The sequence below is a fragment of the Carettochelys insculpta genome, chromosome 11 (assembly GCF_033958435.1).
Source record: "Carettochelys insculpta isolate YL-2023 chromosome 11, ASM3395843v1, whole genome shotgun sequence".
Lineage (NCBI taxonomy): Eukaryota > Metazoa > Chordata > Testudines > Carettochelyidae > Carettochelys > Carettochelys insculpta.
Genome location: NC_134147.1, coordinates 16,479,804 through 16,505,000, shown reverse-complemented (window position 1 = coordinate 16,505,000; position 25,197 = coordinate 16,479,804). Strand labels below are relative to the sequence as shown.

Below are 25,197 nucleotides of genomic sequence, written 5' to 3'. Positions count from 1 at the left end.
CGGCACAACCAACAAAACAGAAACAGCGAGAGTCAGTGCATGGAATTGCAGCCACAGAGATCCCCGCCCCCCTCGCCAGGCCCTGCGCCCCAAGGGGCACCACCTCCCTAACAGAGTCACCGCCAGGGCCAGATCCCAGCCTCTGCCCCACCCCCCCAAAACCAGCCCCCCAACCAGGCTCTCCAGAGAGGGAAAAAACAGGGGGTTGGGCAGTTCACCAACAGCTTGAACATGGTCTGTGCCTTGCCACCACGGCTCCTGCGGGCACAGGCCAGGGCTAGGAGTACCTAGACACTCCCTCTGCAGCCTGGCCCCCTTCCCGCCTCCTTTTGGAAGAGGCTGGGACTGAGAGCATTCAGCTGAGTAGGACCTGGTCACCCCTGGGGATCAGCCCCCTGGTGGCTCCGGGATACAGGCCCACCTGCAGGGAGGCCCTGGCAGCTGCCAGGGCTCCGGGCTGGAGTGGTCCAGAGCTCCCCTGCCCCCGGTACTCACGAGTCCTTCCGGAGCCGCAGGTGCTCGAAGTGCAGCAGCCCGCGGGGATTGACGCTCAGCACCAGGTCCCGCCCCTGCAGCAGGTCCATGCGGAACGGCTTCCCCGTGAGGATCAGCTTGTGCCCGGAGTCGCCCAGCGCCAGCTCCACGCTGTTGTCATCCCGGCCCGTCACCGCCAGCCTGGGGGGCAGGGATACGGAAGGGGGCACAGGTCCAGCACCGGCCAATTTGGGGGAGCAGCAAGACGGAAGGGGGGGCCGGCTCCAGGCCCAGCCAAGCTGGCGGGAGCAGAGATATGGAAGGTGGCCCCGACCAGCCTGCAAGGCCAGAGCCCCGGGGACGCCCATCCCACCCCCCTCCCCTGCTTCCCCAGAGCGCGCGGCTGGAAGAGCAGCCCCAGGTTCCCCACCAGCACCACCAAAGGGGCCACGTCCCCACCCACCAGGCCTCTTACCAGGTGGTGGGGGGGTCGCGCGCCAGCACGTCTGGCACCTCGTAGCGTGGGCGCAAGGGGCTCAGCTCATTGATTTTGATGCGCGTCGTGTTCCCCTGCAGCCCGTAGAGCTCCAGAAGGAGGGGGACCTGGGAAGAATCCCTGTCAGTCTCACACCAGCCCCAGGCCCTTCCTCCCCGCTCAGCACCTCACACTGCTGTGCCAGGAGGGAGGGAGGGGGCATCACTGGAACAGACCCAGTCCTCCTGCTCCAGCTCACTGACCCCCACTCTACTCCCAGCACTGAGGAGAGAACCCAGGAATCCTGGATTTCAGCCCCCGCCTCATTAGAGCCCCATTCTCTCGGCGCGCGGGAGCCAGAACCCCGGAGGAAATGCGAGTTCTACACCTGGAGGTGCTGTAATGCCAGTAAAACCCTGGCTGTCTTGCACAAGGATGGTTCCATGAATTCCCATCTGATTTGCATTTAACTGTCTGGCACTCGGCTTCCCAAACGGGGGGTGTGTGTGTGAAGAAATTCCGGGGGTGGCGGGGGGGCAATGAGGTGACCCCCCCATCATATCCCCCACCCCAAGAAAGAGCCAGCTTTTGCTTCTGGCTCTCAGCCCCTGCCATTTCACGGGGGCGGCCCGGCGCAGCCACTATGAAAAGCAGGCAGCCGGCAAAGGCCCGCGTGGAGCTGGCTGCCTCTGGCAAAAGTGAGCGAGTGTGGGTTGTGCGGGGAGGAGGAGGAGGGACTGGGGGTGTCTGGCTTGGGGGAAGGTATAAGAGCAGGGGGCCGGTGGTGCCTGGCTTTGTGAGAGGCGAAGGGCTCCAGTGGTTGGCCGCAGCAGCATGTGGCTTGGGCATCTTGGGCTGGCAGGTGGGCAGCTGGCCCGGGCAGCACGGGGCTCGGGCGGCTCAGGATGGTGGAGGTTGAATTGTTTGTTAAAGGGGGTTGGAGGATGACAAAGAGGGGGAGGGGGTCGGGAAGGTTTCTCAAAATTCCAAAGAGGGGGCGTGATACCGAAAAGCTTGGGACCCACTGGTCTAGTGCCGGGACCAGGCCTAACCCAGGCCTGGCTGGGGACAGGGGGGATTCCACAGCAACGTGTCAAGATTAAAAACACCACATGCACTTGCAGCGGATGGTGCCAAACCCAAGGGGACTGGAAGGAACTGAAGTTAAGGCCGTCCCCGGGACTCCAGAGAGGTCTGGCTGCCTCCCCAGCTGCCCTAGAGTGACCCTGCTCCCATCCTGCCCCATGAGGGCCCTGCCGACCTCTCCTCCGCAGCTCCTCCAGCCACCCCAGGCCCTCCTCAGGAACCAGTTGCACCTTCAGCAACCTTTATTCTCCAGCTCTAACGCCCTCCCCGCTCCGACTCACCCACATCACATCCTATCTGTCCCAAGCACACGGACTCCCACGCACACCCGAGCCCCAGAGCCAAACCGCCTGGACATGCGGCCAGAGGAGCTGGAGTCCTAAAGCGAGTCTGTGCTGCTGCATCCATGGGAAGGAGCGGCCTGGCCCCTGCCCCAGGGGACGAGATGTCATCACTCTCACTCTGAGCTTCGTGGAGCCCTGCGGGGCCACGCACACAACATGCCCATAGTGGGGGAGCACAGCCCCCCGGCAGCCGGGACTCAGGGGGACCCGTATGGCTTGGCTACAGCACTGCTGTGCACAGTACCAGGATGGCATTTCAGCACCTCACCGCTCCCAGGAAGTCCTGACTCCCAGTCCCTGCTCCCTTCCCCCCGGGGCAGGCGTCTCAGGGCTGGACTCTAGCTTAGCCACAGGCCCCGCCAGCCCCCCCCACCCCTGCTCACCTTGGTCACTTCGTTGACAAGCTGCAGTTTCATGGAGTCCTGGGTGAGCTGGAGCGACTCCAGCAGTGCCCGGTAAGGGGAGCTCCCAGGCTTTATGCTCCTCTGGCGCCTGGGGACAGTGGGGGAGGGTTAGAGCAGAGATCCCAGCAGCAGCACTGCTTGTTTGTATCTCTGTTCCCTGGCTGGGGAGCTGGAGGAAGAAGCCAGCATGGGACCTGCACAAGAGCCCACCCCCAAGGAGACCCACTGCCAGCCCAAGGCGGCAGGGTGGGGCGGGAAGAGTAGCAGTTCCTGGCCTCCCACAGGGGCCACGGTTCTTCCAGGCCTATCTCCTCCACTCCTGCTCCCTGCCTGCACTGCTCCCACTTGGCTTTGCGCAGTCCTGCGCCCCTGCACTGCTACTCACTTGCAAAAAGAGCTCTGGTCACACGTCTTGAAGTTGCTCCTGTCCACAGCAAAGACAGCCACTAGGCACAGGGCTGTCCAGAGGAGAGCTGCCATCCTCAGCCTGGAAGAGAGCCGGGGGAAGGTCCACCACCACACTGCACACAGGTTTACCACAGGGCACAGCACTGGCTTCAGGGTGCCCAGCACCTGCCCTGAGTCAGGGATAACATTGACCCCTTACTAGGGTTAACTCCAGTGGTGGAGGGAGGAAGACCGAGCATGGACGGAACAATCCTGCTCTGCATCAGAGTTAACTCAAGCCCAGGAGATGACACAGCACTGCCCCCCTTTTGGGGGCAACTTGGGTCTTGTGGGGCAGTTCAACATAAGCGCTGCCCAGGGGAGCCCACCCGTGGCACTTGGCACTCAGGGCAGGGTTACTGTGGCTGCCAGATTTCCTCATTCCCTCCACATCCTATTTGGGGAAAGCCCTGGTCCCAGGGCCAGAGTCCCAGATGAGGCAGAGGAACGCTGGCTGGGACTCATTAAAGAGTCTGCTATGGGGTCCCCCTGCCCCACCACCTCAGGGGTCCCCTCCCACATGCAGGGAAGGGGCACAGGGAGCAGTTCTGACTGGCAGTGACCCTCAGAGAGCAGCCTCTGTTGCAGGGGCTGAAGGGGACAAAGAGCAGGGCTCCTTTAAGCTGGCGCGGAGTGAAGGGCAGCTTCCAACAGGAAGCACTTGCAACACAGCTGCAGGGTTCACACAGCACCCTGTCAATGGGGCTGCTCAGTGCCAGTGAGCCAGGTGTTCGAGCGTGAACCCATCCCCCTGCACCTTGGCAATACCCAACACCGATCAGCAGACTAGGCTCAGCCTCTGCCACCAGCAGACAGGTTTGCCAGAACTGAAGGGCCCAGGCAGCAGTGAGCATGGGGAGCCCAGTACTGAGATAGCAAGGGACGCAGGGCAGGACTGAGGGGCATGGCCATAGTGAGGAGTCAGGGAGGGCTCTCGCCTTGCAGGCCTCTGGCTTCTGCCTACCTGGCCACTACACCCCAGAACCCAAATATAAGCCCCTTGCTCCAGGGATAATGCCCCCTTCACCTGGGGAGGGGAAAAAACACCCCCAGATCCCCCCACCCTGCGACCCTCTCTGCTAGGGCTGGGTTTCAGCACCCCCTGCAATGGGACAGTTGGGGACTCGTGGCTGCAAAAAAGCAGAAGTGGCTCAGGGAAGAGGGTGCAAAGATCATCAGAAGTTTGAAAGCCCCATCCCCACACAAGGCAAGGGAGCAAAGCGGAGAGGACACCCCAGGGCACTCCTAGCCCTGGCTCTGAACCCAGCTGCCCAGGGCACAGTTAGCAGGTGCCAGCTGGGTCCCAGGGCACAGAAATGGAGGCAGCCAGAGCTGCAGTTGCAGGGGCTGGGATGAGGCCCCATGTCTGAAGGGCCAGGCTAAGGCTGGTCTGGGGCCTGAGCAGGGAGTGCTGGGGATGTAGGCTGGAAAGGCTCCAGGGCAGCCAATGAAGGCTCGCTGCAGGGGGCGGCGTGGGGCGGGGCTCGGCTCGGGGGGGCAGGAGCAGCGAGGAGTGGGGGAGGGGTCGGTATCTGCGGTCGGGACAGAACTGAGGGTGCTGGGGGCGGGGCCAGGCCGACCGGAGAGCGGGGAGGGGGCTGGGAGAGCTGGTGCCGGCGGGGCCCTGGGCCCAGCGAACGGGCTGATACGGGAGGGGGCTGGGCCGGGCGGAGGAACCTGGGGGGCCTCGGAGGGGGGAGGCCTGAGCCGGGCAGAATGGGGGAAAGGCCGATCGCGGGACCCCAAGCCGGGGGGCTGGGGGGGGCGAGTGGTGCTCGAGGCCCTGCCCCGGGGGATTCTGGGAACCGGGCCCCCCCACCAGACCCGCTCTCACCGCTCCGGCGCCGTCGCCATCTTGGTTGGAGCCTGACCCTACACGCCGCCCCCGCCCGCATGGCTCAGATCCCCATTGGCCCAGCCCGACCCCAGTCCCTCCCCCGCTCTCCGAGCGCCCGCCAGCCGTTCTGCGGAGGCCCCGCCCAATTATGAATATGAATGAGCACCGGCTCCCGGATGCCCGGTGGAGTCCGCTTCCGGTGGGCGGGGCCCCCGGCCCACGTGACCCTCCGCGCCTGCTCCGCCTCCCCCGCGCCTCCGGAACCCAGGCGTCCCGCTCACCCGCAGCCCACGTGTCCCCGCCCCGCCCCGCCCCCACACATAACACCGCCGGCCGCGGCAGGGCTCCCTTCTCCGCCTTTATTTCCAAAAGGAGGGGGGTGGCAAAGGCGACAGCAGATTGCGCCGGGGTCTGCGGCCCGGGGCGCCCCCTTGTTCCCCTGCATAGCAGAGGGCACAGACCCTCTTTGGCTCCCCCAACAGGAGGTGGCTACCAGCAGCAGCAAACAGCCTCTGCTACCCCAGCAGAGCCCATCCAACAGCGGTAGACGGCAGTGAAGGCTGGTTTTGGCCCCAGGGTATCTGTCCTCCCCCGTCCACAGCAGCTTGAAAACAGCAGTAACAAAATCCAGCCAGGCCCAGTCCAGTGGCACTAAGTAGCTGGTGGGAGATGCTAGGCTGGAGCAGAAGTGCCGAACACACTTGCATCTCCTGCATGTGACCCCCAACCAGTTTCTGTAGCTGGAATCCAGAGGAGAGACATGACCATCCAGTGAGCTGATGTGGCCCTGGAACCTGCGAAGCACGCCCAGTGCCTCACTGTGGGTGGGCCAGGCATCTACGCTCCAGGACAGTCCTAGTCCTGGCCCTCCTGGAACCAGAAACCAAAGATTCCCACCCCTGAGAGAAACTGACAATGGGGTGGTTTCCCTAGTGCAGCTGCAACTACTCTTGCCCCCAGCGGCAGGTGCCACGACTCTCCCCCTCCTCAGCCCGAACTCTGGGAGAATTGATTATTCTTAACTGGCTAAAAAAAGTCAAACATCCCATCCCCCCCACCCAGGCAGCCCCTGCAGTATCCTAGGGCAGGGGCAAGAGCTAAGCTGGGACTGTCCTGAGATGGCAGGAGCGGCCATGCCCCGGGAGGTGGGGAGAATCCAGGACTTCCCTGAGATGGTGGGGAGCAGCGCTAGGGCTGGAAGCGCCCTGACAGCAGCCCCAAGCGGTCAATGTTCTTGTGCAATACACTGTGCAGCACACAGAGGTACTTCCCAACGTCACAGTCACGGGAGAAGTCACGGAAGAAAAGCCCCTTGTCAGCCTGGAAGGTGAACTTTTGGGGCAGGGGGCTGTTGTCCCGCATGTAGTCCCAGACGCTCAGCAGCAGCAGATGCACCTCGAAGGGAGCCAGCTGGTGGAAGATCTCGTGCATGTTGCCGAGCACAGGTGGCAGCAGGGAGCCCTCCGCCATGCAGGCCACCAGGGCGCAGGAGGCCTGCAGGTGCCAGGGGGAGCTGGTGGTGTCGCTGTGGCGGGAGGCCTCCCAGTGGGCCATGAGGGTGGCTAGCAGGCCTCGCAGCAGCACGGAGCAGTAGCACAGGGCTGGTGGGCCGGCGGCCACCAGCCGTAGCAGCTGGAAGAGCAGAGGGTTGTCACGGAAGCGCCGGCAGATCTGGATGTCGCGCTCCACCGTGCTGCGGGTGTGTTCCTCCGGCGGCCAGCCCAGCTCGCTGTTGGTGACATCGGGGCAGACGCTTTCCACCAGCACCACAGCCACCGCCTTGGCTGCCTCGGGGTTGACAGTTGCTGTGTGGGCCAGGGACTCGGGTGCATTGTAGCGCCCACCCCTGCAGCAGCGCAGTAGCAGGCTCAGGAAGTTCTGGACATTGTGCACAATCTCCTCAGGCTCCTGCTGGCGGGTGGACTGGGGTGGCTTCAGCCCACGCCCAATCACGCCAGCGTGGAATACGGACCACACGCTGCCAGAGAAGTTGACGGCAGCTGTGAAGCGCCGATTGATGTCCAGCAGGGAGACCCTGGCGCCCTCCAGGCCGGTGTCATCCCCAGCAGGCAGCTCAACCAGGCCTCCGAAGAGCTCAGCGTTCCCTGGGTGCAGGGCTCCCTCCACTAGCTGCTGCAGGGTGGCCTTCATTGCGGCTGGAGAGGCCCCACTAAGACGGGAGAGCAACCGACTGCTGTAGCTGATGCCCGTGGAGCACTGACGGTGCAGCACCAGGAAGAACTGGTGCACAGCCGAGCGGATGATGACCAGGAGGTGAGCCGGCCGGATGGCCCGGGGCAGGGGGCAGACGGAGAGCAGCAGGGAGGTGGCCTCTGCCACTTCCGGATTGCGGTGCAGAAGGAGCTGTCCGAGGTCGTAGAGGTGCAGCGAGAGGACGGCTCCGAGCTGGGCGCTCATGGAGGCAGGGCCTTCTCCCTCCCACTGCACAATCAGGGCCAGGTTGTGGAAGAGCTGCACCATGTGCTGCTCCGACAAACCCCCCGTGTGTATCTGGCACACGCACTTCTTTACAGTGGCTGGCAGCAGGTCACTCATGCAGGAGCTCAGCACAGCATAGAGCTGCGTGGCCAGGCCCAGTTCCTCCTGGCTCCGGGCCAGCGTTAGCAGGTAGAAGAGGGCGTCCGTGGCACAGCTGGGGGTGCAATAGACCGAGAGGAGCCCCAGCAGCTGGTGCTGCCATAGGAAGCGTTTGCGCTCTAGCCGGAGCGTCTCCACGCACAGCTCCTGCACGTGGCCCTTCAGCTCATCCAGGAAGGGCACAGCCCGGGGCGGGGCATCCCCCAGGCTGGGCGTGCCCCGGTTGTACACCAGCTTCTGCAAGTTGAGCAGCAACAGCTGGATGATGCGGTCGCAAGCCTCACGCACGCTGTCGTGGACGGCCAGCCCTGGCGTGGTGATGACCGAGGCTGGCATGGCCGTGTTGACCAGGAACTGCAGGATACGGTAGGCCCCCGCTGACGTCTGGCAGATGAGATGCACCACGATGCTCACCATGTTCTCCAGGTCCTCACGGGGCAGCGCTGTGAAGTGCTGGTGCAGCTGGCTCAGCACGCTCGGCTTGAGGGAGTCCACCAGCTCAGCTGAAATGGTGCCCAGCAGCATGGGCGACATGACGGCCAGCTGCAGCAGGAAGGGTACGGTAGCTTTCTGCTGCTGGTCCCGCACGGGGCCCAGGCTCTCGTGGAACATCCGCAGCAGCTCCTGTTTGATGCTGCCCGAGTGGCGCGAGGCCAGGTGGCCCAGGATGCCCACCACAGAGGCAATCTTGGGCACCCGCTTGTCGGCAGCAGTAGGGAAGAGCAGGTCGACAGGGGCCGCCCCATGCATGCAGAAGTCCTTGAGGCCGCAGGAGAGGACGCGGCTGATGATGGTGTTGGGGAAGGACGAGCCGATGTGAGCCACCACCCAGTCGAAGTGTGGAGAATGCTGCACCGAGGTATCCAGCAGGGCATCCACACAGGCATCAGGGCAGGTACTGATCATGGAGGACAGGCATTGGGTGTAGATGTCCATCAGCGTCCGCGTGGCCTTACAAGACATCCACAGCTGCAGCAGCTCATTGAGGCTGGAGGCGTGGGGCACACCATGCCTCCCTGCATACTTGCTGCTCAGCTGCCCCATCAGGTCAATGGACCAGGCTGAGACCACAGGTGTCCAGGCCTTGGGGTTCATGCGGACAAACTCGGACAGCACATTCTGGATCTCCTGCACCACATCATCCAGATTGGGCCCCTGAGTCCGCCCCACACCTAACCCTCCCTCACTGCTCTCCAGCTCCAAGAGGTAAGTGCAGACATATTCATCGAAGACATTGCGCAGATGATCGAGCACGGCGCTACGTGCAGGCGGCAGGCTGCGCAGCAGCAGGATGGCAGAGCGGGCGTGCTCCTTGATGGTCAGCTTGTTACCATGCACGGGGTCGGCACCGCTGAGGAAGGCTTTGATCTCCTGGGCCAGCTCCTGGGAACTGTGAGGAAGAGGGGGAAGCACAGAGTGTATCAGGCTGCAAGCAGGGAGGTACATACCAGCCTCCCTGGAGGCCTGGATTCTGAGTCCCCTCCCATCCCCAGTCTTCATGCTATCTGAGAGGGGAAGGGGCGTCTAGTGGGTAGGGCCCTTAATTCAGAATCGGTACACCTGGATTCTGTTCCTGGGTGCAATGGAGATAAAAGGGTGCCATGAGAATGAGTGAGTGTGAGGCACCCAGATATTGCAGAAATGGAACCATTATAGATCTATTGTAGACATAGAGCCAGATAGCAGCCTGGCACCCCAGAAGGATTTTGAGTTCCAGAACACAAGATGTGGAACCCCAAAATTCACTCTCAAATAGTTTTAGCACCTGGAGAGATGGGAGGAGCAGGCCCAGGTACTCTGGAGTGACCACCAGCCATTCATTCTGTGAAGGGGTCACTAGCCTGCAGTTCCCTTTCATATGCAGCAGGAAGTCCTTATAATATGGATGGTATCCTAAAACCCACTGAGGGTGGGCTTGAAACTTCACTGCCGCACCACCACCCTGAGGACATCAAGCAGCACTTGACGACTCAAGAGAGAGCAGACCAGTAATGCTGTCATGAGGGAAAGACAGGATTTCAGGAAGGGGCTGTGATCAGTCCACAGGTGGTGATGAGATACATAGCTGGGGCAGTTGGGTGGCTGGGGCAGGTGCATTGTGTGGGTCTCCAAAACCTGGAGAAAGGGGTATTTCCTGCTTGGGAGCTCTCTGCCAAGAAGCAGAAGAGTGGTGAATGCATCAATTCACAGATTCCCAGGGTAGAGGTAGGGATTATGAGGCTCCAGGTGAAAGGGGCAGTGGGGTTCCCCACTGGGTGGCTGGAGGGAAAGGGTCCCTCTTCCTGGGAGGTTTGGTCTGGTCAGGGAGGGACCTGGAGGAGGAAGGTTGATGGGCTCAAGCCCTTAGAGGATAGTTCCCCGTGGGGAGCTTTGCCAGGGAAGGCTAAAGTGGTGGGGTTTCAGTGGGAGGCCCCTGTGGGAAATGGGAGTTTGCCCAGGGAATGTCCCTGTCCCTGGGGGTCCCAGTGAGAGGTCCCTGCCCTCAGGGAGGGGCTTTGGGATAGTTCCAAAGAGAGGTCCTTGCCCCGGAGAGGGGCTATGGAACAGCAGGGGGTGTCCCAGGGAGAGGTTCTTGCCCCGGGGAGGGGCTGTGGAACGGCGGGGTGGGGGTGTCCTAGGGAGAGATCCCTGCCCGGGAGAGGGGCTGTGGAACGGGGGGTGGGGGGTGTCTCAGGGAGAGGTCCCTGCCCGGGGGAGGGGCTGCGGGATGGGGGCGGTGTCTCAGGGAGAGGTCCCTGCCCGGGGGAGGGGCTGCGGGATGGGGGCGGTGTCTCAGGGAGAGGTCCCTGCCCGGGGGAGGGGCTGTGGAACGGTGGGGGGCGTCCCAGGGAGAGGTCCCTGCGCGGGGGGAGGGGCTGCGGGACGGGGGGTCCCTGTCGGAGATCGACTAGCGGCTGTCCTGGTACCTGAGCGGCGGGTGGGCTCCATGAACCGGGTTCTGTGGCGGCGCCGCCCCTGGGGGGTCGCACAGCGCGGACATCCCGGGCCGGGGGTATCCCAGTGGCAGCCTCGGTCCGCGCCTGCGTACCGGGGTAAGGTGTAGCAGTGAAACGGGCCCGCCGGCCCCCAGAGCCTGCTATGAAGGTTCCGGCTCCGGTACGTTGGCGCTCAAGACAGGGAAGCTGGTGGAAGTGGGCTCCTTAGACTGGCTCTAGGAAAGGGATTGAGGCATCCGACTGAAGGGCCGGGGCTGAGCTGGGGAGAGCGAGAGAGCTCTTACCTGGGGCAGAGATTTGCTCTAGGATAGAGACTAAGCAGGACTCCAGGCTGAAAACACAGAAGCTGCATGGGATTCCCAAGGGAAAGGGTTTCACTTCTGGGTGATTCCTCCATTCCCCAGCACATGGGGGGGTGTTAGTTTGTATCAAACATTAGTACAGCCTGGATCCCTGTGATGGCTCTACCTCCCTCCAGCCCCTGCAATCCCCCAGCACTTCGACAACCACTGTAGGTGCCTCCCAGCCCACATCCTCTCAGAACAGTGTCACCAGGACCTGCCCTTCAAATTTAGACAATAAAGCACATGCCTGTCCCTAGAGCCTGGCAAATCTGTGGATTTCTGCGTTAGATCCACAGCTGTCTGCATCTGCACGTGTGGTTGTATTGTTTGCTATCTTTGGAGCTCCAACTTTTTGTATCCATGCAGGGCTTTCTTCTTACCCCTCTGCCATCCACTGATGCATGGTCAGTGACTTTAATGAGAGCCAGGCTGGGATTGTGAGCTGGCTTAGGTTGTCCCTCCTGGCCAGCAACAAGCCTCATTCTTGCCCCAGTATCGATCCACCACTGACCGTCAGCAAGAGCCCTACTGATTTAGGTGAATAGGATGTTATACCCACTGCATAATCCTGCCCCTGGGCTCTGAGGGGAATATCTTGGCACTGCCCCAACCCAGTTTGCTCCTATTACTGTCAGTAGTAATACAAACAGCCCTTTTTCCCTCCCTATATGTGACAAGGACCTTAAGTCACCCCCCCCCATGTCATCTCAGGGTGTACAGTCCAACACTACATGTAAGGTAGGTGCTTTGTTGGCCTCCTACCACAGTTCCTCCTGACCGCTCTTCACCCAAGTGGATGACCTTAAGCGATCCCTCCACATCTGGATAGTATCCCACCTGACAAGGAAACCATCACAACAGCATGAAACTCAGCAGAGTCCCTGAGTCTGCTTATTGCTAACCGGAGCTGGAGACAGTTCCCTGGGTTTTCAGAGAGCAATAGCTTCTATGCCTGGTCACAGCTATACTAAGACACCTGGAAGCTTCGCTAGACACAGTTGCAATTCAGTTGGCTCCTGCTTCAGAAGGAGCCCCTCCCACACTCAACCTGAAGAGGTATGACCCACCACAACCACAGCTCTGAGACTCATACAAGCCCAGCTCAGTGCCTATCTCCCAAAGGCCAAGAAGGAAGGGAATCTTCGCTGCAAAGAAAGCCTCTCCCATCCTTGCTTGTCCCTTTAGGGGTCCAGCCAGAGGGAGACAGTAAGCGCCACAGGTGATTCATTTCACACACAGCCACTGTCCACTTATCTTCCTCAAATAAACGCCCCTTCTGGACCCTGACTTACAGCCACCATGCTCAGCACAGACACATACAGCAAGGGGCACAATGGAAAAGACCCAAAGGCAGCAGCACAAACACACTGAGGTTCCAAGTGCCTCTGACCCCAATTACGATTTTATTTGGCAGGAGACCATCGAGTCACACATCAGAGTCCCAGTTCAAACAGTCACTTCCCATGTAGGTAGGACTGGCATTGCTTCAGCTCCAGAAAGCAGGTAAAGGCCAAAGATGCTTAGAGCTGCCCATCCACTCAGGGGCCTGGTGTGAAACAGAGTCAGGGGGATGAGATCAAGACATTGTCTGTCCTAAGAATCCTGGAAGGGTGGATGGAGTCACAGAGCTGCAGGCACCAATACAGCAGTCGGAGTGGGGCAGATGCCAAGCTTTGCAACCAGTTGGCACAGATTCAGCTGTCCAGTCCTGGCCCAGCCTCTGGTTCCTTCATCTCCACATCTTGCGAGGCTGCAGGTTTCTTCCTCCTCCCACTGCCTGTGATCATTTTTGTCTGTGTCAGGCTGACAGCTTCAACTTTGCCCAAGAGAAAAGGAAAATCATTAGTGTGCATTTAACAGCAGTGTAATCCCTGTCATGCAACGCAGATATGGGCCAAGTTCACACCACACAGACAAGAGACAGGAAGCATCATTATCCCCATTCAATGGTTGAGGAAGTCAGGTTCACAGAGACGAAGCAACTCCCTCAAAGCCCTACAGGGAGTATATGGCAGTGACAGGAATTTGATCCCAGCCCAGTACTATGGATGCTACACTAGACAGGACACCCTGGAAGATTCTGGGGCTTGTGCATTTCATGAAATTTTAGAAGCTGGAAAACCCGGAGCCCTGTCTCCCTTAGCGTCAGAGAATCTCCATCCCTGCTCTTAGCTTCACCAGCCCCTTTGGGTTACTCGTCCATAGCAGGACCCAGCCCACAGACACCCTCCCATAGTTCTTAGCCAGAAAAAAGTTACTCTGCATGACGGCTTTCTCCTTGGCAGCATAACGGATCTGCTTCCTCAGCTTCCTGCGCTTCTTCCCTGAGAGGGTGATGTTTGCTCGTGAGCTGGAACTGTGGGGGAGATACCCAAAGCCTTATTACACCCAGGGTAGGAGCTAAGAGAAGCAGCTGAACCAGCAGCCTCTCCTACCTCTGAGCTGCAGATGCTCACTGCAGGCCAATGGTAACAGAAAGAGCCGCATGTTAAGAACACAGATCCCCACCCCTTTCCAAAGCTGTACGCTGTGTGCTTGTGTAGCTGCTCAGGAGAGAGTCAAATGCTGCACAGCTGATTGGCCCAGCGCTCAGAGCTAAGTTTTTTGTTTCTACTGGTAATGCTCATTTGCTCATGCTTTAGTGCACATAAAAATTTTATTCCACATAGGTATGGGAAAAGATTAGCGGGAACATGGGGGCTTGGAGCCCAGGACCCTCTGCTCTAACCACTAGTCCCCACTGCTCTCCTAGAGGATAGAAGTTAGGTGTCTGAAGAGCTGTTGAGGCCTGAACGCTTGTAGGGGATGCTGATTCTGTTCTGATCTGGTAGGTTAACTGCTCTGGATCCTTGAGGGGGGACTCACGAACGCTTCTTCAAGTGATGGATGGTGATCAGCCCCTCATCCACCACAGCTCCTGTGATTTGATGCTTCCTTCTTTTCTCTTTACTTAAAACCCGACGTCTTTTAAAGAGTTTTTTTTTCAGCTCCTAAAGGAGAAAAACCACAAGGTTTTCATTTTACACCAATAACACCTCCGAAGCCCAGGTGGAAATGGATGGGCAAAGGGCACAAAGTCACAGACCCAGCAAAACTGTACAGAATCCAGATCCTCATACACTTAGAAAATGACAACAAATCACAATACATTCTCCTTTGAAGATGTTGGCCAGTCACCACACTGAGGCTGCCCCGGGCTCTGCACTGAGTTGGGGGAACTAGGAAGGGAGCCAAGGGACTGGAGCCCAGCAGGGCGGAAATACCATAGAGCTGACTGTTTGGGAAGGGGGCGATGGGCCTGCTGTCCCAAGGAGACAATGCGTGTCAGAAGGGGAGCTGAGATAAGAGGTAACCCACCAAAGGGGATCGGCGGGAGACAGGCCTGAGTTATGGGAAAAAATGGAGGGGCCCTGAAGAGGGCCCCAGCAGATGGTCTGAGGCAATGAGAGGGAGGGCAGAGGGCAGGTACCCCTGGGGATGCCCCAGGAGGAACGGGGAGTCTCTTATTCACCGTTCGAGGCCGGTTGATTTTTCCTCCTGGGGTCCCCATGCTGCACCCACGTGGAGCGCTTTCACCGTACGAAAAAGTCGTTTCCGGGGAGGTTATACCACGTGACGTGATTATCATATTTGTCTTCCGGTTCTTCCCTTCCGCCCCACCCCCGACACGTGTCCCAGCTTCGTCCGCCCGCGCTGGGGAATTTGAATTCGCAGCGCGTCTCTGATTGGGTGGAGCCGGATGCAGGTCCCTGATTGGGAGGCCGGCCGGCCAGTCACAACGAAAGCGCGCTTGGCCACGCCCGTGCTCTGGCACGTGGTCTCCATGGCCTGCCTTATGAGCGGCCGCCGCGGGGGCGCTGCCTGTTTCCAGGGCTTGTTTGTCTGCGCTGGCGGAGGTGAGACCGGTGATTGGTCGGAGCTAGAAACGGGGCGCTTAGCAGTAGCTGGAGATGCGGGGCAGCGATCTCGGTGGAGGGGTCGTAAGGTGACGCCTCCTTTTCTTGGCAGGCCCGGGCGGTGCGGTGCTCGGCTCTGTGATGCTCTGGAGGCAGAGAAAGGGGATCCCGTCCCTCCGGTGTTATGTCTTCGGTGCCAGTAGCTTCCCCGTCTGCTGGTTCTATCCTCAAACACCGGGACACGCGGCTCTGATCCCACGGGGAGGTAGCTTGTTTGGCTTGAGGCTCTCCTGGGGGATGGCGGAGGACATATACGTTGGTGGTAGGAGGTGGCTGGAGCTGAGCCTCGCTCACAAAACGTTTGGAGGGGTGTCTTACCAATCACTTCTTCTTTTCCAGGCTTCCCGGAGGACCCAGCCAGATAGACAGCCCTGACGCCTGTGCCTTGAACCGTCCACGAGGCTATTGCGATCTCTCCAGATCTGTCCTGGTGTGGCTCGGAGATGTGCTGTCTAACCAAGGACAGTGGAGACAGTCACATCCACAGAAACAATTGTCTTCACCAGTCTGAAGCAGGGACCCCTTCTTTCTGCAGTGCTTGGTCCTTGTGCAAACACTAGCACCTAGCTTGGTTTATAATTGATCCCTTATGATTTTGGCTCGATTTGAGCTCAGTGGAGGGGGGGCGTTAATACTCCTATTATGGGGCTGGTGATGGTGGATTTAGTGTATTAATGTGATAGAGGTTCTTCAGTGCCCGAGTAATCTGAAACTAAGTATGTGTCAATTAGTCGTATTGAACATGTGACCCTGGCCCGTGTGGGGCAGAGCTGGTGTTCGGGGTTCGAGCTGACATGAGAGGGGCTCGGTGGGTGACTTTGGGGCTTAATCCGCCGTTTTAGTTTGGCTTAAGCGCTCTGCCTGAACGCTGGGCGTGAAGCTGCTTTTTAAGCTGCCTGGCTTCCAGTCTGCGGGGTCGCGGGGGGGGTGTCACCGCAGCCCAGGTAGGCTCCTGTCGGGGAAGCGGGCCACGCTCCTCTTCCTTGCGCTGCTGGGGAGCGGACTCCCCAGTCTCCGCTGGTCTCCATTCTCTGCTCGGCCGGGCTGTGGAGGTCTGCCCTTGGCCGGGACGGCTGGGCTGAGCAACAGCCCTGGGGGAGCGGGGTGGGGGTGAGGCGGGGCCGCACCTGCTCCTGCTCATAAAGTGCTGGGGCATCGCTGAGAGTTGTGCCGGCGGGACGGGGCGCCGGCAGAGCAAGTAGGCGGAGGGAGGAAGAGCTCCTCGTGGGGGGATCTGAGCGGCCCCCCCCCCCGGCCATGAACCGGCCGCTCGGCGGTGGGCGCCAGGGAGATGCTCCTGCCAGAGGTGCTCCAGGCCGGGCCGAGCGGGCAACGCGCAGGCGCGAGCCTGGTGGACTCTCGCAGGGGGCGGAGCCCTGGGCTGGGTCCCTGCGTCGGGCGGGGGGAACGAGAGGCGAGCGGGGCGGGGCCGCGCCATGGCCGCCTGGATGCTCTCGCGGGGCGGACCGGGCCTGGGGACCCTGCTGCGGCCGCTCTGCTGCTGGGCGGGTAGGTGCCGGGGACGGGGCGAGCGCTGATACCCCGCTGCGCTGGGGGTGGCTCTGGGCGTAGGGACCCCGGACAGTCTTGGGCCGGGACGAGCGGGTGCTGTGTGGCCAGCGGGAGGCCCTGCTGCGCAGGGGGTGGCTGGGCGGGGAGGTCCCAGAACCGGAGCGATGCCATCGCCGCAGCACGCGTGGGCTCCATGTCGGGTTGCTCCAGGATCCCTGGTCCCCTCTCGCGTCACCCAGCCGCCCCGGGGGAGTCAGCAGTGCACCAAGCGCCGTGAGCCTGCTTATCCCTGGACCTGGCAGAAATGCGGCTCTCTCCCGTCCCTCTTCGTTGGGGTTGGGGTCCCCACTTCCCAGCCTAGGCCCTGCTGGGATCTGCACCTCTACCCCAGCTGATCTCTCCTCCCTCCAGATGGCCTGATTCATGGCATGGCCCAGCCTGGCACATGGGACCGCTTCTACCTGCAGCAGGATGCAGCTGGCACTCCCAGCCATTTCAACTGGTTCTTCGATTACACAGCCATCTCTGCGCTTCTGCTTCCAGCTCTGCAGGGCGGGGCCCCCCCTGAATCCAACTCCAGCCCCATGCAGGTTCTTGACGTGGGCTGTGGCACTTCAGACCTGGGGCTAGGACTGTACCGGGACTCCCACCACCCCCTCCACATCTCCTGTGTGGATGTGTCCCCTGTGGCCATCAGGTCTCTCCGGCGGCTGCTCCAGGAGGTCCCCCCACCCCGACACTCCCTCTCCCAGCTTCACCTCCATGTGGCTGATGCCACCAACCTTGGGGGCAGATTTGGGGATGGTTCTTTCCACATGGTGCTGGACAAGGGCACGTGTGACTCACTGCTGCGCTGTCCCCAGGGGCCAGGCCAGGCTCAACGGCTGGTAGCTGAGTGTCTGCGGGTGCTGCGGCCAGGGGGCAGCTTGTGGCAGTTTTCAGACGAGGACCCAGATGCCCGGATCCCTTTCCTGGAACAGGCTGGGGGTGCCAGTGTGACAGTGCAAGAGATCAGACACAATGATGGCATCTGCTATTATGTTTACAAGCTCAGCCGGCCAGCCCTGGAGACACCGACTGATGAAGCGTTGGGCCAGGAAGGTCCAGGAGGCTGTGGGGGTGGCACCTCAGGGACCTTGCCCAGAGGGAGTGGAGGACTCAGGGACAGGCTGTATTAGGGACTGGAGGATGGTGCACCCTGCCAACAGGCCAGGGGACTTCCATGGCAGCAGGTGCTCAGGGCGGGGGTGCCCAAGCTGGCAGAAAGATCATTAATAAAAGAATCAGCACCTTGCTGGCATCTGGCTCAGTTCCCTACTCCCCTACATATAAGGGCAGCTTCCCTCCCTCTCCCCCCCCACCCAGCCCCTGTTGTTGGCAACCCCCTTCTACTGCATCAGTCAAGGACCCCACGGCCCAGGTACTGCTGCCTCTCTCCCCCTATTCAGCCACCCCTGAGACTCAGAGAATGGGGAACTCATGGCCCCCTGGAGTCCACGTGCGCCCCCCCCCCACCCCCGGCACTATGTCTGGGGCTCTGTTCCCAGAGCCTCACCACCACGCCACAGCTAGGACAGGAACCTTTTATTGCTGAGCTCAGCTGAAAAGGAGGGGGCAGCTTGTACCCCTGGCAGAAATTCAGTGTGTGGGTGGCCCTTCAGCTCCCCTGGGCCTCGAGTCCCCACTGTCCATTCAGGGCAGGTGCCTGGTCTAGGCCCAGTTCTTGGAGGTGGTGGGGGCAGCGCATGCCTCATGCCCTAAATGACAGACTGACTCTTGCTCACAGATAGGGGGCACAGTCTAACAGAGAAAGTGCCCATGGCTGGTCTTATTCCACCCCCTACTTCTGGGTGGAAGGGGCCCATCTCCTGTGGCTATGCCGTTCCTGGGGAGGGTGCCCCAGGCCCCAATGCTACAGCTGGATCTCTAGTGGTATCTGGAGCTAGGCAGGAACAGACTGGGGTCCCCTCTGTCCTTGGCCTCACAGCAGCACTTCATTCAGGGTGCTCTCCAGAGGAGGGGGCCCTGAAACACAAAGCACAGGAAGGGTTCTACAGTGAGAGCCTGGGGGCTGCACGGGAGCAGTGTGGGGCCCTGTTAGGGTTATTGATATTTAAATACTAAGCCCTTCCCCTCTGCTCCTTAGGCCCCTCCCACAAGCTGAATTCCCCCACAGCCCTTGTCTCCCCCCCCCCCCCCCCCGCACTCTGCCCTCCTGACTCACCAGGCCTTGGCCCTGCTGCTTGCTCGTCTTCATCTGTGAAGAGCTCGTCCTCCCGCTCGAGCAGCAGGAAGTCATCTGGGGGCCAGCGCAGCTCCCCACTCTCCACTTCTCCCATCTCCGTGGCCTCCACCACAATGGAGGGCAGCCGGGCCTTCCCTTGCCCTGGGACTCCAGGAGGGTCCTCGCCTGGCTTCTGGGGGGGAGGATCTTTGGACATCTTCTCGCAGAGCCCTTCGCATGGCTCCGTCAGGGGATCCCTGCCTAGCTCCCAGGGAGGGGTGCGCTCACACAGCTCCACGCAGGGCATGTCACAGGGCTCCTGAGGGGGATCCTCGCACATCGCCTCACACAGCTCCTCTGGGGGGCCTTTGTACAGCACCCTGGGGCCCTCGCTGCCCATCTCACACGGCTCCAGGAAGCACTAGGCGCAGAGGAGAAGGGGGTTGGTTTGGGCGTGCGGGGAGCCTCGCTGCCCAGGGACAGGGAAGGGTTGGGGGAGTAAGGCCCTGGTATGAGTGGGTATGGGGCTCAATCTGATCAACAGGACTGGGGGCAGTACCCAGGGGGCCATGGTCTGAGGGGCTCACTAGGCTCTCTCTCAGGGCCTCATCCCCAGGGACCTGTCCATCAAGCACTGCTCTGGACCCTGCCAGGATGTGTGGGGATAAAAGGCCCAGCAGCCCCAGGGCAGGGAGGTGACAGATGCTGCAGGCACTACCCCAGGAAGCGAGGGTCTCACCTGGCTCTGTGCAGGGAGCTTGAGCTGGGTGGGGCTCCTTCCTGCTTCTGGAAGCCACTGCATCTCCTGGTCCGTGCTGTGGGGCAGGAGCAGGCCGGTCTGCCCTGAGGTCACCATGGGTAGCTCGGTGGTGCAGAGCTCACCAGGGGTCAGCGCTGCCTGGCCTGGGGCACACCCAGAGCCCAGAGGCCTCTCAGCCATGGTGACCTGGGGGTAGAAACTGGGAGTCAGGTCTGGGAATGGTCCTGTGCCTTCCCCCACCCAGCCCAGGCTGAGGCCATGTCTGTCTTCCAGGATCCAGGCCCAGAAGCTCAGAGCACTGGGAATTCAGCCCCTGCACCAGATGGAGTGGCGGGAGGGCAGACTTCCCATCCCAGATTCCTACATATACACACAGCTCCCAGCCTTTTCCCTGGGGGCACTTCCCTGCCCCAAAGAGCCCCTCACAGTGACTCCTGACCCTTGCCAGGATCACCTCCCCTCATCACCTGGATTATCAACACCTCCCCTTGGAGAGCCACACGGTGGGGCCAGACGGATTCTATGGGCTGCGCACACACCACCCGCACACACCCAAGCCTCCTCTCAGCACCCTGGTCAGTCACTCACCGTCAAGCACTGCTCTGGACCCTGCCAGGATGTGCAGAAATTACAGGGCCCAGCAGCCCCAGGGCAGGAAGCTGACAGATGCTGCAGGCACCATAAGTGCTTTGTCCTGACACCCGGCTAATCCCCTGGGCATAACAGCCCTTCAGTGCCTGGGCGGGGGTGGGGAGAGAGAGAGAGAGAGAGAGAGTGTGTGAGAGTGCGTGGAGCCATGTTCCCTTAGTCAGTGCTCCCTGCAGGGACCACATGCATTGTCAGTGCCCCCCAACCTGGCAAGAGCACCCCCACTGGTTCCCCCACACACACATGCACTCCTAGACCTGGGATTCCCCTGTGTTTGGTGCTCCCAGCCCCTGGCAGTGTTCTGCTTTTGGATCATGCCCCCTGCACTCTTAGCCCTGGGTCTAGCCCCCACACTGAGGGCTGGCTGCTCCAGGGAGACGTTCCCCACGCTGCACCTACTGACTACTGCGGGAACCCAGGCAGCTCAGGGAAGGCATGTGAAAGCCAGTGGGGAAAACAGAGCTGCTGCCATGGAGGGGAGCTGTCCCAGGACACAGATACTGGTGGGAAACAGGGGTTCAGTTAGCCACCCAGCAAGCTCTTGGAAACTGCCCAAGCAGCTGTCTGCCTGCCCTGGAAGTGGGGGAGCTGGGGAGCTCTTTAAAGGCACCAGGCACCAATGTTCTCTCTCATCTTTTCCATCCATGTGCAGATTTTTTCCATCCAAGAGAAGAATAATGTTTTAGGTGCACCAAGGCACATGCAAATGTGCACGGTGAGGAGAAATGCTGGGGGTACTCTGCTAATCAGCCAGGTGGCACTGGAATCTGCACAAGCGCACAGGGAACACTGTCAGGGAACCAGACCTCAGCCTCTGGCACAAAGCTTGCACACACCAGCTGAGGGGCAGGAGCGCTGGGTCCCAAAAGCTAATCCTGCCATTGGGGATGAGCATGAGAGATTGAACCAGCAGATGCCACTGACACAGGCTGGCTTTCGCCATGAGCTGGGTCAGGGCAGGACTGGATTAATTTGGCAGCAATGGAACAATGAACAGGGACCCAGAGCTGGTGTTCCCTGTGTAATGCCAACAGACCCAGATCACCGGCACCAGAGACTGCACCTGTGACCATAGGCACTAAAGCCCTGTGCTCTACCGCAGGAGCTAGAGGCCCAGGCAAGGCTGTAGAGCAGAGACTTCACTCACCCAAGTCTGAGGTCTCAGTGCCTCTGGGTACCACACCTCCAAGTTGAGTATTTAGGCAGCTGCCCAGGAGAGATTCAGGTCCCACCCAGCTGAGCAGCAGAGCACCCATAGCTGGCAGCCTGTATTCCCCTTGGTGGTACACATCTGCACACGCCTTGGTGCACACAAAATTTATTCTGCCCATAGGCAGGGAAAATTAGAGGGAGCATTTCCAACGCCCCTGGGACTGGTACAGGCCCAGCTCAAGCTTTATGCAGCTGACAAGCCTCCCCCGGCCCCATTCCCCTGTCATGGCCAGGTTTAAGCCAGCCTGATTACATGACTCTCAAAGTTTAAAGGGGTCTTAATAAGACTGGAGTGACAAACTTTAAGCAGATTAGAGAAGCACATCCCCAGCATCACGGGCTGGGAAAGAAATACCCTCTTCTCCTTCCCACACTTTTATCATTAACACCACAAGAGGGGGCCTCAGACCCAATGGTTTGCCCCCTGACAGAAGGGGACAGAAGTCTGGGTGCCCTGTTCCCACTTATAAGTGCCCAGGATGATTCCCAGTGAGCCCATGGTGCAAGCCGGACACCTGCCAGCCCAGGGAGAGGGACCACAACGAAGCTGATTCAGAATGGAGGGTTCCCTGACAAGATTCAGCCCTGGGACTGAGCAAGTGAAATCCCGGTGGCTCATTTGTGTCGTTCTCGCACACCGCCCACAGCTAACCCAGAACAGGGCTTGTAAAGCCCCGATGCGGGGAGTGGGGGCTTAGGGTTGCCTGAGGGACGCCTGGACTAAGCAGGCTCGGTCATTAAGAGAGGGAAGGGGACAGGTGGGGGGAGGGGTGTTTCAGGAGCAGGCTGGGCAGTGGAAGACCTGCACCAAGACACCCCCGCCCCTCTTGTGCCTCTTCAGCCGGGGCAGCCCGAGCCCGGGAAGCGTGTCGCGCGCCTGCTCCCTGAGAGGGACCGCGCCCGCGGCCCCCCCACACCAGAGCAGGCCCATTCACCCGCCACAAACCGGCCCCTCAGCGCGGGGCTGCGCCGCACCCTCAGGCGGCTTTTGTGCTGCCCCGGCTCAGTCCGTCCGGTGACACGCAAGGGAGAGAAGCACGAGCCCCGAGCCCCTTCCCCCTCCCCAGCGCTCTATGGTTGCACACAGGACACTCTGGCCCACGGGTTCCTGACTTCTATGGTAGCAAGGATCAAACACTCTGGTCCCGCTCCGTTGTCTCTCTATGGTAGCAAGAAGGGCCGCTCTGTCCACAGTGCAGCGCTCTCTTCCGCGGTGCCGGCCGCACTCCGCCTTTCTATGGTAGCACGAGCACAAGAGGACGCTCTACCTGGACACTTCCCCTGATCTCTATGGTTAAGCTCTGTCCGCCGGCAAGCCGAGGCGCTGTGGCTGCCCCTGACAGGCAGCTTTCAGACGGGTCCTATGGAGTTGCTGCGGCGCCTCGTGCTGGGGAGCGTGGTGGTGGCTGGGACCACGGGTGTGGGGGTCGTACTGTTGGCGCTCACAGCGCCGCGGGAGGAGCGCATGCGGGAGCTCGCCCAGGTGGGAGGCCTGGAAACCAGCTCCTCTGGGATGGGTCACGGGAGGAGAGGGGCCTGGAAACCAACATTTCTGGGGACAAGGAGGAGAAAGGAACTAACAGCTGCTGCTCTTCTGCCCGTTGCTTGGAGGGAACAAGGGGAGAGCTAGAAACTGCCAAATGCCCCCCCTCATCTAACCACTCCCTTCTCTCCTCAGGAGCTACCAGAAGCAAACTACCTGTGCTGGGCAGAGAGGCGGCACCAGAATGACCTAGTAATGGCAACGATCAAAGAGGCAGCTGAAACAAATGAGAACATTACCCGGAGGCCAATACCCTGGAGCAAGTGACGACTGACGGTTCCTCTCCCAAATGGGAGCCAAGGCAACTACTAGTACTGAAACCCACCGGAGGTGGGAGCAAGCTACATTCTCCATCCTTGCAGCCACCTGTGGTCTCCCAGTGACCAGATGGGATGGACACTCCCTGACTATCAGCACCCATAATAATCACTGATCCTGATGTTAGAAGGGTCACTCTCTTATTCCCAGCCCCTGCTTGCACCCCCAAACATTGGGGTCATGTTTTTCTGATAAAACAGAAGGTACTGCATGGGGTAAATAAGAAGCATATTCAAGTCTTTAATAAACTAACCTGGGTAAAATGAAAGAGCGGTTTATTGCCATGGCTAAGACAGTCAGTGCACTGGGGTTGCTGCCTCTTGTGTGAATCACAATCTCAACTGAATTTTCATAATATCCAGGCAGCCGTGGGGAGTAAGTGCCACTCTTAGCTGGCTGAAAACTGCACAGACTGATACTGTTATTCCTCCACAGTTTGCACTGTGCTGATGCATCTTATTCTGGGAGTGTTTGGTTTTTCTGTTTCAAGATCCTTGGGGCAGACCTTTTTCCAGGTCTTCACTGCCCACCCTGCCCCCCAGCACAATGGAAATGTGATTTGATTAGCCTTCAGCAACAGAAACATTAAGTAATTGTATGGTTATACTTCCTAGTGTCAGTTTGGTTTACTGACTTCTCATGGTATCCTGGGATTGTGCATTCATTGGGACAGGACCTGGCTTTTCCCCCTAGGTCCCTCATGGGAGCTTATAGATGTACAGAATGCTGCATTCCATATTCTCAGCAAAACAGGCGACCATGAGTTATAGCAGAGCTGCCTCCTGCCCACTATACTGTCTTCCCACAGCAGAACAAGTTAAACTCAGCATCTCAGTACTTATTTTCAGGGTGCTCCACAGCTGAGCCCAAGTTACTTAAAGCTTCACAAGAAAGGGACCAGAGCACTGTACTCCTGGGGTACAATAGAAATCTCTGATGATACTTTCTATAGGAGACAGTAGATGTGCAGGTAAAGGAGCCCCTGGTGGTATGGTTGATGTTAGGTCCTGTGATGATGTCATTGGTGTAGATATGTGAGTAGAGTTGGCAGCGCTAAGGTACAACCGTATTTGCTCTGATCCATCAGATAGAGACAAACATCTACAAGACGTTTACCAAGCTTTCCTCAGACTACAATACCCAGCTAAGGAAGTGAGGAAACAGGTTGACAGAGCCAGATGGGTACCCAGAAGCCACCTGCTAAAAGACAGGCCTCACAAGGAAAACAAGAGAACGCCATTGACCATCACATAACAGCCCCCACCTACGGCCTCTCCAGCGCATCATCAGTGATCTGCAACCCACCCTGAACAATGATCTTTCACTCTCACAGACCTTGGGAGGCAGACCTGTCCTCGCCTACAGACAGCCTGCCAGCCTTAAACAAATCGTCACCAGCCACACAAATCACAAACCAATAGCTCTAGGCCTGGAACCAGCCCCTGCAGCGGTTCTCACTGTCAACTCTGCTCACATATCTACACCAGTGACATCATCACAGGACCTAACATCAACTATACCATCAGGGGCTCCTTTACCTGCACATCTACTATTATAATATATGCCATCATGTGTCAGCAATGCCTCACTGCAATTTCCATTGGCCAAACCGGAGAGTCTCGACATAAAAGAATAAATGGACATAAATCAGACATCAGGGACGGTAATGTACAGAAGCCTGTGGGAGAACACTTCAATCTCCCTGGACAGTCAGTAGCAGATTTAAGGGTGGCAGTCCTGAAACAAGGAAATTTCAAAAATCAAATGGAGAGAGAAATCTCTGAGCTGCAATTTATTTGCAAATTTGATTCCATTAACCAAGGATTAAACAGAGACTGGGAGGGGCTCACAGCTTACAAAAACAACTTCTCTGTCCTGGGTGTTAATATCTCCCCATTAGACTCAGACAATGGCTCATATCCCCCTGTCTGATCTGACTTGTTTTTTCCTCTTTTGATACCTACTATTGATAATGGGCCATTTCCACCTTGTTGAATAGACCTTGGTCAGCTCTGGCCCTCCCTTTCACTGGGACCCCACTCTTTAAATACCCCTCTGAAACCACCCCCACCACTCAGG

At 59.4% G+C, this 25,197-nt stretch overlaps 6 protein-coding genes and 1 non-coding gene across 15 annotated transcripts in view; 3 read left to right on the top strand and 4 right to left on the bottom strand.

The window, feature by feature from the left end:
- Positions 1-5,162, bottom strand: part of GANAB (glucosidase II alpha subunit) — a 15,786-nt gene extending 10,624 nt beyond the window's left edge. For 2 of the 3 annotated variants that reach the window (XM_075005450.1, XM_075005452.1), the window contains exons 1-5: positions 5,065-5,162; positions 3,169-3,270; positions 2,763-2,871; positions 950-1,077; positions 496-675 (exon numbers count right to left, since the gene is read on the bottom strand). In XM_075005450.1, the coding sequence (XP_074861551.1) occupies positions 496-675; positions 950-1,077; positions 2,763-2,871; positions 3,169-3,270; positions 5,065-5,084 (539 nt within the window). In that variant the 5' untranslated portion in view covers positions 5,085-5,162. The remainder of the gene's footprint in view (positions 1-495; positions 676-949; positions 1,078-2,762; positions 2,872-3,168; positions 3,271-5,064) is intronic. The other variant, XM_075005451.1, reaches the window with a different exon arrangement.
- A 257-nt stretch (positions 5,163-5,419) lies between these two features.
- INTS5 (integrator complex subunit 5) lies at positions 5,420-10,678 on the bottom strand. The gene is made up of 2 exons (XM_075005340.1): positions 10,572-10,678; positions 5,420-9,055 (listed from the first exon to the last, which is right to left on the bottom strand). The coding sequence occupies exons 1-2, from the start codon at positions 10,643-10,645 to the stop codon at positions 6,256-6,258; spliced, it is 2,874 nt and encodes a 957-aa protein (XP_074861441.1). The 5' UTR covers positions 10,646-10,678; the 3' UTR covers positions 5,420-6,255.
- A 1,654-nt stretch (positions 10,679-12,332) lies between these two features.
- Positions 12,333-14,547, bottom strand: C11H11orf98 (chromosome 11 C11orf98 homolog). The gene is made up of 4 exons (XM_075005537.1): positions 14,457-14,547; positions 13,811-13,935; positions 13,204-13,301; positions 12,333-12,761 (listed from the first exon to the last, which is right to left on the bottom strand). The coding sequence occupies exons 1-4, from the start codon at positions 14,493-14,495 to the stop codon at positions 12,640-12,642; spliced, it is 384 nt and encodes a 127-aa protein (XP_074861638.1). The 5' UTR covers positions 14,496-14,547; the 3' UTR covers positions 12,333-12,639.
- A 310-nt stretch (positions 14,548-14,857) lies between these two features.
- On the top strand, positions 14,858-17,707 carry CSKMT (citrate synthase lysine methyltransferase). 2 transcript variants are annotated; one of them, XM_075005395.1, is made up of 3 exons: positions 14,858-14,930; positions 15,241-15,331; positions 16,825-17,707. In XM_075005395.1, the coding sequence occupies exon 3, from the start codon at positions 16,842-16,844 to the stop codon at positions 17,589-17,591; it is 750 nt and encodes a 249-aa protein (XP_074861496.1). In that variant the 5' UTR covers positions 14,858-14,930; positions 15,241-15,331; positions 16,825-16,841; the 3' UTR covers positions 17,592-17,707. The 2 variants fall into 2 exon arrangements, with proteins under 2 accessions (XP_074861496.1, XP_074861495.1); XM_075005394.1 differs by lacking the exons at positions 14,858-14,930; positions 15,241-15,331 and adding an exon at positions 16,071-16,410.
- On the top strand, positions 14,937-15,086 carry LOC142019396 (small nucleolar RNA SNORA57). Its single transcript, XR_012647058.1, has one exon. It is a non-coding gene; the product is annotated as a small nucleolar RNA SNORA57 (small nucleolar RNA).
- Positions 17,708-17,988: 281 nt separating the features above from the next.
- Positions 17,989-22,543, bottom strand: LOC142019081 (uncharacterized). 6 transcript variants are annotated; one of them, XM_075005471.1, is made up of 5 exons: positions 22,526-22,543; positions 19,986-20,134; positions 19,377-19,583; positions 18,638-19,058; positions 17,989-18,438 (listed from the first exon to the last, which is right to left on the bottom strand). In XM_075005471.1, exons 3-5 carry the CDS (start codon positions 19,575-19,577, stop codon positions 18,395-18,397), a joined length of 666 nt encoding a protein of 221 aa, XP_074861572.1. In that variant the 5' UTR covers positions 19,578-19,583; positions 19,986-20,134; positions 22,526-22,543; the 3' UTR covers positions 17,989-18,394. The 6 variants fall into 6 exon arrangements, with proteins under 6 accessions (XP_074861572.1, XP_074861569.1, XP_074861567.1 ...); XM_075005468.1 differs by lacking the exon at positions 22,526-22,543 and adding an exon at positions 22,371-22,477; XM_075005466.1 differs by lacking the exon at positions 22,526-22,543 and adding an exon at positions 22,233-22,286.
- Positions 22,544-22,559: 16 nt separating this feature from the next.
- On the top strand, positions 22,560-23,380 carry UQCC3 (ubiquinol-cytochrome c reductase complex assembly factor 3). The gene is made up of 2 exons (XM_075005472.1): positions 22,560-22,740; positions 22,936-23,380. Exons 1-2 carry the CDS (start codon positions 22,621-22,623, stop codon positions 23,065-23,067), a joined length of 252 nt encoding a protein of 83 aa, XP_074861573.1. The 5' UTR covers positions 22,560-22,620; the 3' UTR covers positions 23,068-23,380.
- Positions 23,381-25,197: the final 1,817 nt, after the last annotated feature.